This window comes from Lycium barbarum, chromosome 4, assembly GCF_019175385.1.
Source record: "Lycium barbarum isolate Lr01 chromosome 4, ASM1917538v2, whole genome shotgun sequence".
Taxonomy (NCBI): domain Eukaryota; kingdom Viridiplantae; phylum Streptophyta; class Magnoliopsida; order Solanales; family Solanaceae; genus Lycium; species Lycium barbarum.
Genome location: NC_083340.1, coordinates 145,841,663 through 145,862,000, shown reverse-complemented (window position 1 = coordinate 145,862,000; position 20,338 = coordinate 145,841,663). Strand labels below are relative to the sequence as shown.

The 20,338-nt window shown below is 35.3% G+C and overlaps 2 protein-coding genes across 6 annotated transcripts; both read right to left on the bottom strand.

Moving 5' to 3' along the window:
- Window positions 1–154: 154 nt before the first annotated feature.
- Window positions 155–9,427, bottom strand: LOC132636860 (probable protein arginine N-methyltransferase 1). Of its 2 annotated transcripts, XM_060353913.1 has the most exons (9): window positions 9,196–9,427; window positions 7,392–7,402; window positions 7,136–7,291; window positions 6,332–6,395; window positions 6,093–6,235; window positions 2,355–2,442; window positions 1,833–1,948; window positions 1,599–1,749; window positions 155–685 (listed from the first exon to the last, which is right to left on the bottom strand). In XM_060353913.1, exons 1-9 carry the CDS (start codon window positions 9,344–9,346, stop codon window positions 480–482), a joined length of 1,086 nt encoding a protein of 361 aa, XP_060209896.1. In that variant the 5' UTR covers window positions 9,347–9,427; the 3' UTR covers window positions 155–479. The 2 variants fall into 2 exon arrangements, with proteins under 2 accessions (XP_060209896.1, XP_060209897.1); XM_060353914.1 differs by lacking the exon at window positions 7,392–7,402.
- A 2,192-nt stretch (window positions 9,428–11,619) lies between these two features.
- On the bottom strand, window positions 11,620–13,702 carry LOC132636859 (splicing factor U2af large subunit A). 4 transcript variants are annotated; one of them, XM_060353909.1, is made up of 4 exons: window positions 13,546–13,702; window positions 12,789–12,924; window positions 12,588–12,655; window positions 11,620–12,142 (listed from the first exon to the last, which is right to left on the bottom strand). In XM_060353909.1, the coding sequence occupies exons 2-4, from the start codon at window positions 12,916–12,918 to the stop codon at window positions 12,005–12,007; spliced, it is 336 nt and encodes a 111-aa protein (XP_060209892.1). In that variant the 5' UTR covers window positions 12,919–12,924; window positions 13,546–13,702; the 3' UTR covers window positions 11,620–12,004. The 4 variants fall into 4 exon arrangements, with proteins under 4 accessions (XP_060209892.1, XP_060209895.1, XP_060209893.1 ...); XM_060353912.1 differs by having other exon boundaries at window positions 13,570–13,688; XM_060353910.1 differs by having other exon boundaries at window positions 13,541–13,686.
- Between the last annotated feature and the right edge of the window lie 6,636 nt (window positions 13,703–20,338).

Below are 20,338 nucleotides of genomic sequence, written 5' to 3'. Positions count from 1 at the left end.
CAACTTGGAAATTTAACACATAGCGGATCATGTTGACGAAGTATTTGAACCCTTAGCAGCTCGCTAGTTAAGGGTGTCTTTACGAAGACCAGGGAGCAAATTCAACTAGAAAATAACATTCACAAGCATGCATGACACGGTTAACAGGGAATAATGACATCGAACATAGCACTTAATTGAGCTTTAACCAGTGTATCAAGAAACAAGGAACGTCATTCTATCAAAAAAAAAAAAAAAATTGGTTACAATTGCCTGTTTGGCCTCAAACATCAGACAATGCAACAAATGAATTTCTTGTTTGTGTAACTGAGCAAATAGAAAGGAAAATAATCAACAGTTTAGTGGGGAAAAAACGGAGAATACATTAACATTAATTGCCTTTGGGAAGCAGCTACCTGCTTCCATGATATTTTCTGCTCCTGTATATCCTGAAAGGAGGACAACGCAAGAACTCATCTGCCTTTTTCAACTTTAACGCATCATCGCATCCGATAATACTGAGTTCTTGAAACGCGACAGTGCCGACCATTTACAGAGTATTTGAGCATTATATCGACATCTCGAGGATTTTTCTTGTTAGGAGCCACAGTCATGCTCCCCTCTACAGCTTCCCCTTGGCAAACAGAAATCACATCTTCCAGGTAGAGAACTGTCTGCTTCCAATGTGTGCCTCGAGATTTTGGCCCTGCATATCATTAATAATTTTCATGGAAACAACAACAAGAAGAAGCCCAGTAGAATCCCACCATGTGGGGTCTAGGGAGGGTAGAGTGTACGCAGACCTAACCCCAACCTTGAAAGGTAGGGCGGCTGTTTCCGAAAGACCCTCGGAATAATTTTCATGGTCAGAAAGGAGGAAAAATACATGGAACCTTTTCTATGGGGAAGGTCAAACATCCTGACCCCACTTCACGAGAAAAACGAAGAGAGCCTTAATATCCTATTGCGTAGATCATTAAGGGGTCGTTTGGTTGCTGCTTAGAGTGATGCCGGTATTAGTAATGGATGGATTAGTTATCCAGAATTTAGTTATTCATATATTAGTCAGTCCATATTTTTCCTTGCATAAAAGGTACATAGATTCCCTCGTAACTCATAAATGTATTAGTTATAAAGTTTCTGATAACCAAACACCGTACTTGGTGTGCTGAATTTTATACGAAGCAACTAAGATGCTAACAAACATGGTACCTAGTTATGTTGATTTTAATACATGAATAATTCGCTCCCTAACCAGCAACCAAATGATTCCTTAATATTCTATTGCGTAGATCATATGGGTCCTTGGATCAACTCTTTTGAATCTTACATACTACAAAAATATTGAGCTGACACGAGAGAAAAAGATGGTCTTGTCTACCGTAATCATCAGGTGCATGTTTATAACTTGTATTATTCCCCTTCCCTCATATCTTCCACATAACCCCCAAAAAATGTGAAAAAATAAAATTACAAAGTGACCTATCTAAGCACCACAGCCCCTTTTCCCCTTTGAAAAAGGAAAGTGACAAAGCAGAAAAGAATAATATATTAAAAAAAAATATACTACAAAGCCTAGAGTCATAATTAAAAGCAAATGCAACGACAAAAGTACAAACCTGTTGAGAAGCCCATCAACTTGTGACACTTGGTGAAAGAGACATCAAAATAGGCTACAAAGGCATGGATGTAATCGTCACGTTCTGCAATGAGCTTAAATGGAGCCGTGAAGGAAGCATCCCCAGAAGTCATCTTAGAAATGTCCATTGTCTGAAAGGAAAAAAGGAAAGATTGTGCATGGGACGGCTATTTAAGTAAAATCCCGAGGCAAACTATGAACTTGACCAGATTACCTTCAGCAACTGGCAGTTTGTAACAATCTGATTTTGATCTACTGTGTCAACGAGAGGTTCCATCATAGCTTGCTTCCGGATGCAGCTCATGTCGAAACCGTACACACTATTCCAAACTGTAATAGAACACAGAGGCCAAAATTAACAAAGGCGAAAAATAGAATATAAGATGACAGTTGAAGCTCAACTAGTGGAAAAAATTCGATGTCACTAGAAAAGATACATTCAAAGTGCATACTAAGGGTGTGTTTGGTACGAAGGAAATTGTTTTATTCGAAAATAAGTGGCTTTCTTACTCACTTTTAGTCACTTATGGTGCTTGTTTTCCCTACATCCATTAGGAAGCCATTTTCCTTATTTTTAAGGAAATTGTTTTCCTAGAGAAAATGTTTTCCAAAATATTTTGACCTAACTAACATTGAGAAAATTGAAAACATTTTCAAGAAATATTTTCCACCATGCCAAAAAAAAAAAATTAAAAATACTATCAAGTACAAACATGAAAGAGGAATAAATACTTACATTCAATCTTATCTTCCTTGTAGTCAGCATCTTCAATAGCTGTCAAACAGAGAGAAGCTTTATCCGGCAGAACAAGACCGTCCTTTACCTGTAACAGGAAAGAAAGAGGACGTGATTAGAGAAAAGCTCTTTCTTTCTTAAGTAGAATCCATCAACCAAACAAGAAAACCTCAAGTGAACACATCCAGCAAGCAAGGCTAGGCCAATATCTCCCGAAAGCAGCAATATGAAAGAGCTGGTTCATGGGGAAAAAACCGACTTCGCTAATGGATGTAGGGAAAACAAGTTCCATAAGAGCCTGTTTGGAAAGCCACCTAAGAATTTGATTTGTGTGTAATTGGGTGTAATTACACAGTTTGGCATGTTCGTCTGGCCAAATAATTACTTGGTCAGCATGGAATTGGGTGTAATTGGAGGAGTGTAATTACACTCTAATTCTCAAGGAGAAGGTGAGAATTGGTGGTAATTACACTGTGTAATTACAAGGTTACTTTAAATTTCTTTTCTTTTTTATGTGTTTATTTTAATTTGTTTTCTTTATCATTTTTTTATTTCTATTATTTTAATTTCTTTTTTATTTTTACTTTTTAATTTCTATTTAATTTTAAAATTTATTTTTCTTTTTCACATTATTTACCATTTATTTCTCTACCTTTACTTCTAGTGATTCCATGTAATTGCAAGTATTTTTTTTATTTCTTATTTATTTTATTTTCTTCATTTAGCGAAACTGTGTTATTATTCTAGTTTTTGAAATTACACCTCCTAATATTATAAATAATGAGTAATTAACAAACTTCCCATATAAGAGTGATGTCATTAAAATAGAATTTCATTTTTCAGTGAGGTTATAAACTTATAATGTTTTCCTTTTTTTTTAATTATATTTACTTAAGTTATATTGAAACTTATTTTATATTATGTTGGAATTTGACATATGTTAAATAATTTATTTATTTTTGGATTTTGAAATTATGTTATATTTATGGTTCCAATTTACTTGCTTTAGTAGAATTGGTTCGTTATTTCACATTGCATGTTATTCATTTTTTAGTTAGAATTGATCGATTAGTAATAATTTATATGATTACCAATTAATGTATTTTCAAGAAAAAAAATAAATATATATATATATATATATATATATATATATATCTTAAATACAAAATCTAACATCATTTATACTTATAAGAAAAATCATTTATAGACATATATTTATCATATTAACTTTTAAGTTTTGATAATTACTTTATTTAAAAGGTAATCTAACTGTGTAATTACACTTCTGCAACCAAACAGTACGCATGTAAATACATTGTGACAAACAAACAGGTCATCATAATTACTATACTGTGCAATTACTGAGCTGTGTAATCACTACCCTAGTAATTACACCAATTCCAATTACCAAGTGGCTTTCCAAACAGAACCTAACCCTCTGTTTGGATGGTTGTTTCCCGTGGTTCATTATTGTACAGTATGGTGTTGTATTGTATTGTACTGTATTAATGAACACAATGTTTGGATAGACTGTATCGTTTGTTGTAGTTTAATAACATTTGTATTGTTTGGTTTGACTGTATGGTATTGTATAATAACTTGTAAGTTTACTAAAATACCCTTAACTCTTAATTAGAAATTAGTTTAACTATATTAAAGAATAAAATAGAAACTTTAAAAAATAAGTAGTTATTGAGTGGGGGTGGTGGAGGGGTGGGTGGTGTGAGGTGGGATGAGGGTGGGGGTAGTGGTGGTGAGGGGTAGTGGGCGGTTGTGGGATGAGGATGGGGGTAGTGGGTGGTAGGGTGGGGTTAGGTGGTGGTGAGGGGTAGTGGGTAGTGGAGGGGTGGGTGGTTGTGGGATAAGGGTGGGGGTGGAGTGGATGGTGGAGCGCGTGGGAGTGGGGGTGAGTGGTAGGGTAGGGTGGATGGTGGGGTATAATGGAGAAATGAAATATGTAACCACGAAAAAATCACCAAATCCGTGGTTATAAAAATTAGGACTTTTCATGGTTATATAACCATGGGATGAACCACGGGTTTACAACACCATACCACATAATTTTAAGAACAATGAAAACAAACATGATTTCATATAAAACCATACATTAATGAACCATGGGAAACCACCATCCAAACAGAAGGTAAGTGTCATTCCAAGTTCATTGTCTCTTCCTTACCCACCCAATGCTCCAACCCAACACCTACCCCTTGACCATCCCAACTCCCGCCACCCCAAAACCCCCGCCCCCCCCCCCCCCCCCATTCTACTCCATAGTGTTTTGCTAGACTACATTTTTTTTTTGAGAAGGTAACAGTGTGTTTTGCTAGATTACATATAAATGCACTTTTTTTAGATGAATGCTCTTGGGATAAAAAATATTTGCTTACTTACTGAACACTAGAAAATAAGTAAGAAACCCGCTTATTTTGCTAGAAAACATTTTCCTTCATACCTAACACACCCTAAATGATAAATCATTAGCACACTCACAGTTTAACACTCTTTTTTACTGTTCAATATAGTTTAATAGGAAATAAATCACCACAGAAGCACTCTATTAATATCCGCTAAACACAAATATTGAAATACATTCAACCAAGCACACACGAAAGTCAAATCACATATTCTTTTCTTTGCTTTTATAGACAGATGAGATGAAAAGGTCTAAGTTGGAAGGAATGAGGATCAGCAAGAAGGTTTGATCAATGCAAGTGAATGTGATGATAGCTGAAATATGTTTCACGTGCGGCAACAAAATGTCGGGACAAAATCTAGATTAGCATTCAATGATAGAATGTAATCACGCCTTTTTTTTGAACCCGTGACCAAGCTTCAATAATAAGCATGGTCTATTTAATGTAGAAGAGGTTGCGAAAGTCACAGTATCATAGCTTGGAAAAGGACAGGGGCCCTCTCCCTTGTTCCACACATATTTCATTACTACCAACACTTCCTCCTGCTCAGACCTTTTACTTTGTGGCATCATTTCCATTTCCTCTTCAAAACGTCAAACCCACAACATATGGTTGATCCATCAAGTATAATACAAGACTTCCTGCTGCACGTGTACTGCAAAGGCTTTCTTACATTGTTTCAGAAAACAGGAAAAAAAACACCACAAAGAAGGAAAATCCACCAGAAAGTCGAGGGGGGAAAAATTCAAAGAATTCTCATCGCTATCCAAAATTATTCGTGCAATTCCACCAATAGATAGTCAAATCAGCTTCCTAATATAAATAAACAAGCTTAGCCACCAAGCAGGAAAACCCGAAAAGAATTCAAAAGTGGCTAGGCAGAAAGACAATGCCTATGCATTGAGAGAAGATAAATTTGAAATATGGTACCGAATGGACAAGTAGAAACAATATTTCACAGGGAGCTACTTTTCAGTTAGTAGTTCAACCAGCAGTCATTTTTACTACACTCAGGGGCTAACGCATCAAAACACTATGCCAACAGTCTTCAGTCCCCTTCATGGTGTCTTCAAATGACTACATAAATTTCTTTATGGATAAGTATCTATTGTGCTACACATTTCTATTCATCCATAAAAGCACTCAAAACCTAATCTCTATGAATCCATGCTTTCTCTTCATCCATAAAACTACTGAAAACTTAATTTCCTATTGATGCATAAGCAGTCTCGTTGCTCGCTCAGAAAACCGAATCTGAAGAGCTAATATCATCGTTAATCCAAGTGACAAGTTATACATCATAACAAATAAAGAAACTTACCAGCCACTTGTCACGAGCATATAAGACTGTATCTAACATGTTCTCATACAGCAGAAAGTATCCCATCCACTCAGAGATTATTATATCTACTTGTGGAACGGGTAGGTCAATCTCCTCTACCTTTCCCTTGATAACTGTTATAACTGAGATAGAAAGAGAACAGACTCAGTAAAGTAACATCAGCATAAACATACCAAAACACATCACAAAGTACATGATGTAGTGATAATCAGTCTCACCGTCGGAAAATCCATTCTGTTTTACAATCTCTTGTGCCATGTCAGCCATACTGGAGCATTCAATCTGAAAATTAAGTTGTAAACAGAGGCGGACCCAGGATTTTAAAACGGCGGGGGCACTATTATCTTAACATAAACACCAACAAAAATTTTAATGACGATTGAGGGATAATACTGTGTCGGACCGGTCACTAATAGAGTATCAATGGCGAAAATACAAGTATATAGGGCAAATATGTGTAATAAATAAAATTTAACACATTGAACCAAATGAAAGAGATAGCTCAGTGGCTAAGGCTGTGCAACATGTGGTGACAGTGCAGATTTGAATCTGGACGAGCTGATTTGACGCTTATTGTTTTCATAAAAATAGGCTCAAAAAAATAATTAAAATTGATATTCGGGTTCAATCCGGGGTGACATGTAAGGGAAGCAGCGGTTGCAACCAACGTGCCCCAAAGCCACTTTCGTTTGTTAGAGTGCACAATTAAATATATACTAATTTTTCAAAGTATATACATAATTTTTTCCGAAGGGTGGGAGTGCACGTGCACTCCACCCTTCCAATGTAGGTCCGCCTCTGGTTGTAAAGGATCAGCCATACCCACTAGACTAATTCAAATTGGCTTCTTCTAGCACTTTTACATATTTAGTTTGATGATATTGCAAAGACAACTGCCAGTTCCACATAGCTTTATACCAGGACCCACCACAAGATAAGAACCATGGACCAATCATGAAAGAACGAGAAATTATATAAAGTGGAAGTACTAAATGAGGACAAGGAACAAGCGGAATGCATACCGCGTAAACATGTTTGGCACCAACTTTTGCGCAAAAGAGTGACAGGATTCCTGTCCCAGCTCCCACATCAAGGACCACTTTATCCTTGAAAAGAAAGGAATTTTTATAGATTACATTTTGGTAGGTCTTAGTTCTTACCACATCCTTCAACATCTCCTGTTACCACGGAAAAATAACAATTAGAACAATGTAAAAATCACCTATAAGCAAAATTGTATCAACAAAAGATACAACTTGAACAACAATGGATGCTTACTTCGTGAATACCTGCAAAAGCATCAAAAGACAAAATGTGGATAGTTAGCTTCTATAAGTAACCTCGATCAAGCCAGATGCATAAGATGTGTTAAGCTGGTAATGAAGTTGAAGGTCAAGCGAATACTATAGGTCTAAGAACCAATGGATACATGAAAAGACGGCTTATCTATCACCAAGGAAACAATTCCTCCAACTCAATATTTAATAGTTAGAGGCAATCAACAATAAAATATATTCCATTTGCCAGACCATAAAAGGAACGGAAGGGATGTAAGTTGAAGAATACTGAATCATAGTGGTAGTCAAAACTCAACCAATTACCCCAAGCAACTCTGACCAAAAGCAAAAAGATGAAACAGAATAACACAATAAGAAGAAACGGCATGTTTATGTTTTCATTTCCATATCGCTTTGAATCTCTTAGCCGTATCTGACCTCTTTTTATGTTTTTATTGAGTCGAGGGTCTCTCGGAAACAGCCATCCTACCTTGGTAGGAGTAAGGTCTGCGTACACTCTACCCTCCCCAGACCCCACGTTGTGGGATTTCACTGGGTTGTTGTTGTTGTTGTTGTTGTATATGCTAAGTGAAAGGGAAAATACATGAGATATCTCCTCAGAACAACGCAAGAACTCTTTTTTATCTCCAACCAAGAAAATAAGCATAAACTAGTGTTTTTATCCGAACTGGTCATGAACTTCTCCAAGCTACTTATTTTTGTCAACTATATCAACCAATCAACTAGAACTCAATCTCAAAATAGTCACTGCGGGTTTATTAAATCCTCTACATCCATTCTGCTCTAGTTGGACTCATCCCAATACAGGTTAATTACAACCTTATCTAAAACCAAGATTGCAAATTCAGGTGGTTAATTTTGCAAGTTATGAAAAACTAACGGTGTTAATTTTGCAAATTATGAAAAACTAACGGCCCATTTGGCCATGGATAATTCTCACTTTTTTCCGGTATAGAAATCATGTCTTTTCACATTTTTCTCTCCAAATCACCCACAAGCACTCAAAATTTATCCAAGTAGTATTCATATCCAAATACAACTCCAATTTCCAAATACCATTTTCCAACTTTTTTCCAAATACTAATCCCCTGTTCCATAATAAGTGAATTTTTAGGCTTTTCAATTTTTTTTCAAAATAAGTGATGCTTTAGGTTTTCAAGAAGACTTTGGGGAGATTCTTCCAAGATTACCCTTATTTAAATAGTCAAGATTCATTAATCAACTTTTCTTTTTCTAAAAAGTAGTAGTAAAACTTAATTAGGAGTAAGTTAGTAAAAACACTCCTAATTTTCGTAAGCAATTTCTTAAGGGGTGTGCATGAACCTAAAATAAACACTTATTATGGAACGGAGGGAGTACTTTTTTTTTCAAAAATTTCACATTTTTAATGTCCAGACACCCACTAAGTTAGGAATCTGAACATTTTGAGTTTTTGCAAGACTCCAAAATCTGAGCTTGCAAACTTCCAAAAAGAAAATTACTTGTAAGCCAATAAAAACAAATACTTTCTCCAAAACTCAAAACATATTAAGCAATAAACTAGAAGAAGCTCAATTTAAGAAAAAGACAGTTCAACTATACTGATTTACTATACAACAACAACAACAACAACCCAAACCCAGTGACATCCCACAACGTGAGGTCTGGGAAGAGTAGAGTGTACGCAGACTTTACTCTTACCAAGGTAACGGCTGTTTCCGAAAGACCGTCAGCTCAACTATACTGATTTACTATCTAACAGATAAAAACGTATAGAAGTAAAAACATGGTGAAAAATGACTGACCAAAATGAGAGTATGAGTCAAAATAATAATCAGCACTAGTCTTATCACCACCAACCACCATAGAGTCACACATAGCAGTATCTTCATCAACTTCAAGATTTGAGCTTGTGCTTGCTGAATTCTGATTCTCATTATTGCTTTGTGAATCCATTGTTTTGATGAGTTTATGTGAATGTAAGGTTTAAGAACAACAAATGGGTGGCTCCAAATTAGGGTTTATGAGAGAGCAAATGTGTGGGACTTCTTTTGGGTTTTTATATATTGGCTACATTTAGGGGTCGTTTGGTGTAAGGTATTAAACTGCATATTCAGCACTAATTTTTATATCATATTTGGTAGAAGGTTATACCTTGCATCAAATATGATATAAAAATTAGTACCTTCTATCAAATATGGTGTAAAAATTAGTGTTGGGATATGATATAAAATAATCCTAATAGATGGGATAAATTAGTTCCGGAATTATAATCCCGGGACTAATGAATCAATCTACCAAACGACCCCTTACTGTTGGACAGTATTACTACTTTTTTTTTTAATTTCTCACCCGGTGTCACGTAAATTCTTTTGTGGTTGGAAGAAAAATATATCTTTATTTTTTTAGACTTGATATTCTTTCATTTTATTCTCATATTTAGACCGACTAAATGTGAATTGCGTCGTAAAATCACATATAAAAAATAAAGTACTCGCTAACAAAGACGGCTGTTAATAATGTTGACAGCTCACCTCTTAAGTTTTCTCTAAATTTTGAAGTAGTTTGACTAGGTATAAAATTGAAAAAGAAAAAAATGATTTTTATAGCTTGTGATTTTAAATATATTACACTTGAGCCAAGAGTCTTTCAGAAATAGTCTCTCTATTTCTACGAGGTAGGGGTAAGTTGTGATTTGTGCGTACGTACTACCCTGCTTCCTAGATCCAACTTATGGAATTACATTAAATATATTGTTGTTGTGATTTTAAATATATTACTTATAGCATTTATGAAACAATAAATCTTCTGAAACTTTTAATATAATAAATTGAAAAGTTTATGTGGGTGTAAAAGCTTGCTATAAAGCGTGAATTTAATAGTCCAGCAAAATTATTTTCAGAATTTAGAAACAATATCTTTTTTTAAAATAGATAAAATAATATGTCACATAAACTCCAAAAAAAAAAAGAGTAATATATGTGTGCATGCAGCCAAGTAAAGTAAGTATTTCACGTCCACCACATTATTTTACCATAAGTTTTTAAATTCTATGTATCTCTCTGTAATATTAAAATTATTGGTTTTGTATTCTTGATAGTGGGGCTAACAATTTTTTAAACAAATTTAATGACTTATGCAGTATGTATAAGGAGTAGAAGCGTCAAAAATAACTTTGTGATAAGTACATACGAATTAAGATATGTAAAAGATTTGGCTGATTCTTCGACAACAAAGTCCGCTGTAGCACTGGCAATTCCCATCGGTTGTAAAGGATCAAACGAACGGAATCCGGGTTCAAGCCCCGGCAGCGGAAATCTTTTGTAAAATTTGTTTCGTCCTTTTGAAAACATTAATCCCACTGATGAGAGGAAAAAAAGTTTCATAATACTCCATATTAAGAATATTTTTAATGGTGTGGTATTTTTTTGAGATAAATATATTGAACTTGGCATGTTACAAAGGATGTGGTGAATGAATGTGGTTTAGTCATGTGTACCTTCAAACTCATGTCACACATTTGTTGATTGGCTGGTAATGTGAAATTTTGAGGAAAATTCAATAAATACGAATAAAAATGGGGGAAAAAAGAGTTTAAGTGCATATACTTTTTCTTGTTTCCCACTCTGTGTCTGATATCATCGTATCGAAATCCGGACTAATCCAAATTCACGCCGCATAATATTCTCATCAGAGGGAAAGCACTCCCTACTGGAAAAAAATATTCATATCCAAAGCTAGACTCCGAAACTTCTAATTAAAGATGGAGAGCGAAATCCCGACTAATCCAAATTCACGCTGCATAATATTCTCATCGGAAGGAAAGCACTCCCTACTGGAAAAAAATATTCATATCTAAAGCTAGACTCCGAAACTTCTAATTAAAGATGGAGAGCTCATATTCTTCCCACCATGGCGCAAATAATTGCATTATATGGAACTTCTGTAAAAGTACAGCAGAATCCATTGACTACAATATGATATAGCTACTTTATTTCACAAAGGAGGAATTCCACTATACAAATTTAGCTAATTTATTTTACAAAAATCGGTTTCTAGCTCAACCAACGATAGCCTGCTGCAAGGATTTGAATTACTTTCAAACATCCAATGAGTTTGTCAATATAGTCTAAATAATAGCTACTAGGCATTGACCCCTACAAACTGGGGCTCTCCTTCACCCTGATGAGGATGGCACAAGGTTCACAACTAACTACTACCCCTATAAATTTGAGATAACAATTTGTATTAGCCACAATAACTTATTAGTTCTACATAGAGAAAATATGCAGGATGGTTAAAGATACATATATCGGAAGTAATAATGCACAGATCAGGCTATTGTAAAGCCATGCACGGGTAAAATACACGATGCCTCTTTGCCTAGGCAAAAACTGCTTTCCTACTAGCTCTATTGATATCTACCACAATAGTTGGCATCAAAGCAGCAGGCTAGTCTTATTGCAGGTTACTTGAAATCCCCACACCGACCTAACATTTCCAACGTTAATGACAGGAAACTAGAGTACAACTAAGGGAGAAGGCTACATTAGCTAGCTATTTAGTACAAGACATCATTTTGGCTGAGTATCAAGGCCAATCCAGAGAAGAAAACTAGCCCTCGTAATCCCCCTCCAAGAACTTGTTCTCTGCATAAAAGACAGCAACAACTGGGTTTCCTCCGAATTTTCTGCCACTCAACCCTTGTTGAGCTCTCGAAGAATTCTCCACGTCGACATACTCCAAAAAGACCTGAAATAAGTAGCAAATGTGTATAACCAACAGCAAACATACTGAATAAACATAGGTCTTTTAGAGGTGGTCCAATAGTATCATTTCAAGAGCCAGTGAATTTGGCAAGTAACACATTATATAGAAGTGATCAAATTAAATTCAATAAGAGTTGCCCAACTATAAAGAAAAAATTGAATGGAAATCTACTAGAACAGAAAATTAGAATCTCAAGAGTAACATCAATTCATCTACATGACCAAACCCTAATTGACAATAAAAATATTATTAACAGTTACTGCTGACAAAACCAAGATAATTGCAGAACATGTATCCTAAGAATACTCGTATATAGTATTTATATTTGTGTAGAATACTGGTGCAAGGTTTACATTACTTTAGAAAGTATATTGGTGCATAATAAAATTCTGCAGAAAGCATCATACTGCATACTAAAGTTACTGACCTTTCCAACCCCTGGTGTAGGTTCACCATCAAGCCTTGGGCGTGGGATGACTAAGTTCACTAAATTACCTGCAAATTGAAGAAAGATAGTATGGACATCACGTCAGACGAAAGAGCTGTCAAACATGAAGCTAGACTAGTTATTAAAACGAAAGAAAAACATGTCTAGCTTGATAGGTCTAAAGTGACTGAATGTACACACCGAACTTTGCACACTCCGTTCTCATATCTTCCGTTATATCTTCATAGTTTTCATCATCTTTGAGCTCATCCGGGCTAACCACATTTGTTAGGCATAAGACTTTCGTAGGAGATCCACCAGGTTGTAGCATGATTCTCTGCAAATCAGATGACACAAACAAGCCAAATTGCCAATGAGCAGTCACCATTGTCCGCGATGCAGCTAAGCAAGATATTTGCAGTAAAATGAGCCATTCAGAAGATGAATATCTTGAATGGATAGTATATTATGCTGCAGCCAATTTCAAAATGTTAAGCAGAGCATCCCGCTCGCAAGTGTATAAAAAAGAAGAAATTCGAAAATCTCCCAACAGCAAGGCTAAATAAAATTGGTGGACTTGCTTATCCCGAATAAAATGAGCCAGAATTATTATCCAACACCTTTGCTACCCAAGGTTCAGGTGATATATGCAGGAAACATAGCCACCCCTGATCACAGAACAACGCAATAGCCATAAGACATCAAATAATTGTTGCCCAAAGAAAAGGAAATAGGCATCTGATCATACACAATCCTTCAGCGGGTTGGATTTGCAGACAAAATTTACAACTTTGTGGGAAAGTAAAAAAGGCCAAAGTAAGCTAAATCTTCCATGCAAGATTCAAAACACAGAACAAAACATTCTTCAAATTAAAACTCAACAAAATCTTAAATCTAAATAACACTGATAATCAAAAAAGATGGAAAGAAGAAAGGGAAACAGGGAAAAAAACCTTACTTAATAACTCTAGGAGCAACACACCTGAGCGTCCAAAAAAACTTATTGCTCTCCTTCACAAGTGAAAAGCGGTGCTTTATTGGAGTTGAATTGACCCTCGGGATGAAGCAGACATTTTTGACCCTGAGATGCCTGCTTATGACCGCTTATCTATTGGTAGTTGAATTAGAAGTTGGAGTAGATATTCCCTCGTGATTAAAAAAAAAAAAAGTCCACTTAGCCCCTTTTTCTTATGGACCGTTGCTGTTAATGGACCGTTGGCAACGGTCCATTTGCAAAAATGGCCGTTGCCAAACGGTCATTTTCTTAATTTTTGGCCCCCAAATTTTTTTTAACACTTTAACCCATCCCCCACACCTATATAAACCCTTCTTCATTTTCATTTTAATTCACATCAATTCACTCTTCTTCATCTTTCTCTCAAATCTCAATCTCCCAATTATAGTTACTTTGCAATAATTAGCCACAAAGTCTTATTATAGTTTCAACTTTCAATTATTAATTTTGCAATTATAATATTGTTGGTGGAGTTGGTGATTTTGCAACAATCCGAAGTAGTTTTGGTGGATTTGCAATTCTAGCCGCCTTCACTTTGTTGGAAATTAATCCGGCAATTTGGTACCTTCGTTCCAACTCTATCTTTAATTTTCGCAATTTAATTCTAGCAATTTATTTTTCGCAATTTAATTTACGCAATTTAATTCTAGCAATTTAATTTGTTGTAATTTATTTTCTTGTGATTTATTTGATTGTGATTTAAATTATTTCTATTTAATAATGTCAAAGAGATTAAGACGTGGTGCCGGTAGTAGTAGTCGTACTGTCAGGGATGCGCTTAATGAGGAAACATTTGTGGAAGAAACACCTAATTTAGGTATTGATGTTGGTGGAAATAATCCACTTTTAGGTCATGAGGCAATGCAACAACATTTTACCGACACTTTTAATGAAGACTTAGATGATGATGATGATGAAACACAACCCCCCGAAAATCCATAGGAGATCCAGGTCCTGCACAATCACATACACAAGACAAACCGCCTAGAACTCGTAAGCCAACAGCTAAAGTTTGGAAATTTATGACTAAGAATAGGGAAAACCAATCAGCTACATGTACCCTATGTGGACAAGTATTTAGTTTTAAGCAAGGAACTGGTAAGGATGGTGGAACGGGTACACTAAATGCTCATATGAGAACCAAACATATGGATGTTTGGGGAGAGCAAACGGGTTCAAATGTGGGGGGGATTCAAATGACGATAGACCCACGAACCGGTAGAAATTTTAAGTATGACAAGAAAAAAAAACGCGTAGAAATAGCTAAAATGGTAGCTTATGATTGTTTACCATTTTCCTTTCCCTGGGGTTTGGAGTTTGTTACTTACATTCAACGTTATTATAACCCGTTATTTGAGGGTATTCCTAGAAGTACTTGTAGAGCCGATGTTATAGATTTGTTTAAAAAATATAGATTTTATTTGCGCCATGTATTTAATTCTTTAAATTGTAATGTTTGTCTTATCGCTGATTTGGGCCTTAGTATTAACCATTTAGATTTTTTTGCTATTACATGTCATTGGGTTGATGACAACTGGGTTATGCAAAAAAGAATTATAGCTTTTTTATACGACGAAGGAAAAGGTCGTCACGATGGAAAATTTTTAGCCGATTCAATGTCTACTATAATGAGATTTTTTAACATTTATAGAAAAACACTTTGTATTGCTTTAGATAATGCTTCTAATAATACAAAGGCAATTGGTCTTTTAAAAAGAGAAATAAACCCTCCTCTAAGAAATATTTTTCATGTAAGATGTAGTTGTCACATTTTAAATTTAATTGTTAAAGATGGTCTTGTGCATTTTGATGATTCTGTTCAAAAAGTTAGAAATGTTGTTGCGTTTCTTTTTTGTAATGCTAATAGGGGAAGAATTAGAGATTTTAAGAATTCTTGTGTGGAAAATAACCTTAGACCTAGGAAAATTCAAGTAGAAATTGAGACTAGGTGGAACTACACTTACATTATGCTACAACAAGCATATGAGTATAGGATTCTCATACAACAAGTTCACAACAAATATAATATTGATAGTGAGGATTGGTTAACTTTTAGGCATTGGGAAGATGTTAAAGAATGTATTGAACTATTAGAAAATTTTTATAATGCAACTCTTGCTTTTTCTAGACAATTCTATCCCACGGTAACCGAAATTTTAGCCTACTTAGCAGAAATAGCTAGAGTTTTACAAGAGTATAAATATAAACCCGATTATCAAGTGGCTATTTTTGAAATGATAATCAAATTTAAGAAGTATTTTTTTCCCATCCCAACTTTATTTATATTGGGTTCCCTTTTAAATCCTTGTTTAAAAGTGTCTTATACTAAAAATTTGGTTAGTCAAATTTATACATTTTTAGAAATTGAAGAGGGAGTTCAACCATCTTTAGCTGAAGCCGATCTCGCTATTGATGATAAGTTTAGAAGAGTTTTTACTCATTATTCTAGTTTGGAAGAACGTGCTACACCCGTTGCTCCACGCCCTACTACTTCTCAGAGTAGCAAAAAGGGCTTGTCGGGTTTAAAAGTTTTACATTCACAGCCAACTTCTTCTTCTATTGCAAACTTTGATGAATTTAACTTTTATTTGATACAGCCAAATGTGGATATCAGCCAACTGGTTGAGGTGGACGTCTTAGCATGGTGGAAGAAGTACAAGGTAAGCTATCCAGTACTTTCAAGAATGGCTCGAGATATCCTTACGGTTCAAGTATCAACCGTGGCTTCGGAGAGCGCATTTAGCCAAGGAAGACAGCAAATTGGAGACCATAGACATTCATTATCCGGCTTTAGCTTGCAAGTACTAGTGTGCATTCGAGATTGGATTAGATCGGAGCTACGCAACCAAAACTCAGAAGCGGAGGAAGGCGAAGAGGAAGAAATTGAAGATTTGATAGCTAGTGGACCGGACCAAATGGAAGACTTTGAAGATATTTCCATGACCGAATATGATGTGGGGGAAATTAACGAAATGGTTCAAAATTGGTGATTTTATTATTCTACTATTTTTGTACAACTCATGTATTATTTGCAAGTTAAAACAAAAATACAACTTGCAAATAAATGTTATCCAAGAATGAATAAAACATATGGCTCATTGAGCTTTCTTTTATTTACTTGTGTTCATATTTTTACTTTTATTAAGTTAGGAATATACCTAAAATATACTAAGAATATACTTATAAGTATATTAAGTTATATAGTATACTTAAACATATATAAGTATATATAGTATATATAGAAAAAATAGTATATATAGTATATAGTACATATATATAAGTATATATATTAAGTTATACACATATATACTTAATATATATGTCTCAAAGTTTTGAAACTTCAATGTTTGTTATACAACCCGATATTTGCGAATGCAATTATTACTGTAAACTAAAAACATCAAAGACCCAAGATAATCTGAGTCGCCGTTTTTAGCGTTGTAAAGTGCCCGAAGTAAGTGTTTTTACATTTTTTAGTGTTTTTTTTTCACGTTATCCATATATTTTACTTGAAAAAACTGATTTTGTTGCAATTTTTATAGGATATGAGCGGTTGCAAATACTTTCGGTGGGAAGATAGCATTCACGTGGATAAAACGGTGGCGGCGAAGTTTAAAAATCCAGTTTTGGATAGAGATACCGCGACTTCACATATCTCTAGAGATACCGCTAAGTTGGACTCAGAATTTAAGCTTGTGGAAGCTGAAGAAAAAATTGAAGGTTTGGAGGTGTTGCTCACCGGTTCCGAAAAAAAATGAAATTTGCTGAAGGCTAAATTAGAGAGGCTCAACATGAGAAAATAGCTTTGAAAGAAAAACTTAAAATGTGGAAGATTATTTGTGCTATCTTGTTGTTGTTCATTATTTATATGTATTTTGTTTATTAAGTTTAATATTTCTATGGATTATGTTTTTTACTAGTTGTACCTTTTCCGCTATAATGTAATCCCCACCCTTTATGTACTAATTTATTTATGTTTCTTTGTTAAATTTTCAATTAACAATAGACTTTAACAATAAAAGCAAATTAAAAACATGCCAAACTGATTCAAATTGATGACTTCATCATAAAATAAAAATACAAATTAACAGCCTTAGTCCGAAACACCAATAATCTAAGACAGTGAGCCTAAATAGATCCTAATCGTCACCAGAATAGAAGTCCTCAATATCGTCCTCAGAACGATATTGGCGGTCTCTTAACACACATCTTTTTTCAGGAGATGCTAGTTCTCTACCGATTGATGATGCTTGTTCTTCGGCCAACTTTAGCATGTAAAATCTACAACGTCTTGCTAGCATTCTGTTGTTTTCTTTTCTAATCCTTTGTACAGCAAGCTCGCAAGTTTCTGGACCTACTTGAGGCATGGTTATTGAGTACCTTGTTGGGATTGGAGCGTTGAAATTTTTCAAGTCACGAACAAGACGTTCTGATTCGGCAATCTGATGTGACCATTCTCGGCGTAAACCGCAATAATATTCTCACGGATCCGAATATTTCACACTGCAGAAATCATCATTACGCTCTACAAAAAGGTGCGGATTTTGCTCGTCTAGTTTGAAATCGCTGGTATCACTCAAAAAACTGCTATGATTTGAACTCTCATCATCACTGCTATTTGGTTCTTTTAGAAGGAGTAAAGACCAAGCTGAGTTTCTATTACTCGACATTGAATATGGTGTAGTATAATAATAAAATAAAGGGCTACTTATATAGTTGCAAACCCCCAAGTACCCTCGGGGGGGGGGGGGGTGTAACACCTCGTAGCTTCGGGCGAAAGTTTGACTCATAAGATGATAATATAATGGAACCAATATGAGGTTTATAGGAAGTGTTTTGAAAACCAATTAAGTCATGAAAAGAGTCTTTGGGCAAAGCAAAGTTGAAAACCACTCTACGGGGCATGTTTACAAGTGAGTTTATACAAGGTCTTACTTCCAATGACCATAACCCCATTATTAATTTGTAATTTGGGAAAACTTCCTTGATGAAAGTTGTATCCCTTTGAAATATCTTTCCAACGGTATATTATGGGGGTCAAACGGACATCTGTGCAAAGAGTTATGCCCGTTTTACTAAACAGTGTTCTGTCAAGTTACGGTGGAACATACGGACAGTAAAAATTATACGGGCCGTATATTCCAACCGTAAAATTGGTCCAGAATGTCCAAATCACTGGAATGGTTTTACGGAATGATATACGGTCCGTACAAATTGTACGGGACGTAAAATTGGGCGTAAATTGGGTCTGAAAATAAGTTTAAAACTTCATTTAACACTTTCCACTTCATTTATTCACACCCCATTCACGAAAACTCACCCCAAATTTAGAGAGAACAAGTCCTAAACTTCAAGAACTTCCAAGGTAAGTTTTTATCATAATTCTAGGATGAATCCAAATCCCTAATCTCTTTCTAACTTGAGTAAACTCTTCTAATCCATAGAGTTAGGATTGGAACATTATTGTTGGATGTGGAAAATCCTAGAACCCGAATTCAAGAGGATTGGACTTCAAAAAGGTAATGTTTCTACTCCCTAATCATTTATAATTGTGAATTGATGAATTCTTGAGAGAATAGTAAATGGGTTTGATAAAGAGAATTATATGAACTATGCTAGGGTTTTTGGATTGTTGACTTGGGATTATTGTATTCATATGGGTGATGAAGAATGATGTTAATTACATCTAATTGAGATTCTAGAATCAGCTAGAAGTAGTAGAATGGGGATTTGGTGAAGAAAACACCATTAATGAAGGTTGTGGAGTTTCATGCCCACCAAGTGTTTGATAAAATTCTTAGATGACCAAAGCATGAATATTATTGCTAATATAGAATCCCTTTGACTTGTATTGATATAGATCAAAGTTGAAAGGGGTGACGAACATTGTATTACGCTCAAAGGCTGGAATTAAGGTATGTGAGGCTAACTATCTACGTTAGGGAATGTTCATGATTCTCCCTACGCCTCATTCTTCATACTTGTCAGTAATTTGACTCAGAATACAATTTAGCCCAGTTTTATGGTATGTTGTAGAACTATTATCTTCTAGGGTTGCAGTTACAGAATTCGTTCATGGTTATCAATTTGAATATCATGAACTCAGCACGTAATCTTTATAGACTTATGTATTGTTACCACATGAGTGTCAGTCTAGAAATTCAGTATGCTCGGAAACAGTCAGTGTATTCAATTCAGTCCAGCATGTCTATTTCAGTTCAGCACTGTTCATTGTTGTTATGGTCTCAGTCCTTATTAATTAACCATAATTATACATATGTGATTTTGCCCGAAGGCACAACACAGTCTTGTGTATACGTATACATGGCCGAGGCCATTGACTGACGCACTACTAGGCCGAGGCCATAGCGTGCATTTATTATTGGGCCGAGGCCCCACATATACAAACACAGATAATACAGATGATTCAGATACAGAGCAGGGAGTATTCATATCTCTACTTCCTTGCTATTACAGTTACAGTTATCAGTTTCAGTTTCAGTATTTTATTGCTTCAGTTGCTTTACATACCAGTACAATTCAAATGTACTGATGTCCCTTTTTATTGCTTGGGGGCCTGCATCTCGCGATGCATGCAACGATACACAGGTTGACGACTCAGCTATTTAGGAGTGCACGTATCAGCTACTGGTGAGCCCCAAATTCCTTCGGGGCGTTGTCAGCTATCCAGTTATTTCAGTTTATAGACAGCTCTATTATTCAGTACTCTTAGAGG

Excerpts from the sequence above, each read along its gene's own strand:
- LOC132636860 (XM_060353913.1), bottom strand. The coding sequence starts at position 9,346 with ATGGATTCACAAAGCAATAATGAGAATCAGAATTCAGCAAGCACAAGC. Across the intron at positions 6,236-6,331 it reads ACAGAATGGATTTTCCGACG|TTATAACAGTTATCAAGGGA; the intron begins GTGAGACTGATT and ends TTTCTATCTCAG. Across the intron at positions 1,949-2,354 it reads CAAGGAAGATAAGATTGAAT|TTTGGAATAGTGTGTACGGT; the intron begins GTAAGTATTTAT and ends GTTCTATTACAG.
- LOC132636859 (XM_060353909.1), bottom strand. The coding sequence starts at position 12,918 with ATGCTACAACCTGGTGGATCTCCTACGAAAGTCTTATGCCTAACAAAT. Across the intron at positions 12,656-12,788 it reads AACGGAGTGTGCAAAGTTCG|GTAATTTAGTGAACTTAGTC; the intron begins GTGTGTACATTC and ends TTCAATTTGCAG. Across the intron at positions 12,143-12,587 it reads CTACACCAGGGGTTGGAAAG|GTCTTTTTGGAGTATGTCGA; the intron begins GTCAGTAACTTT and ends TACTTATTTCAG.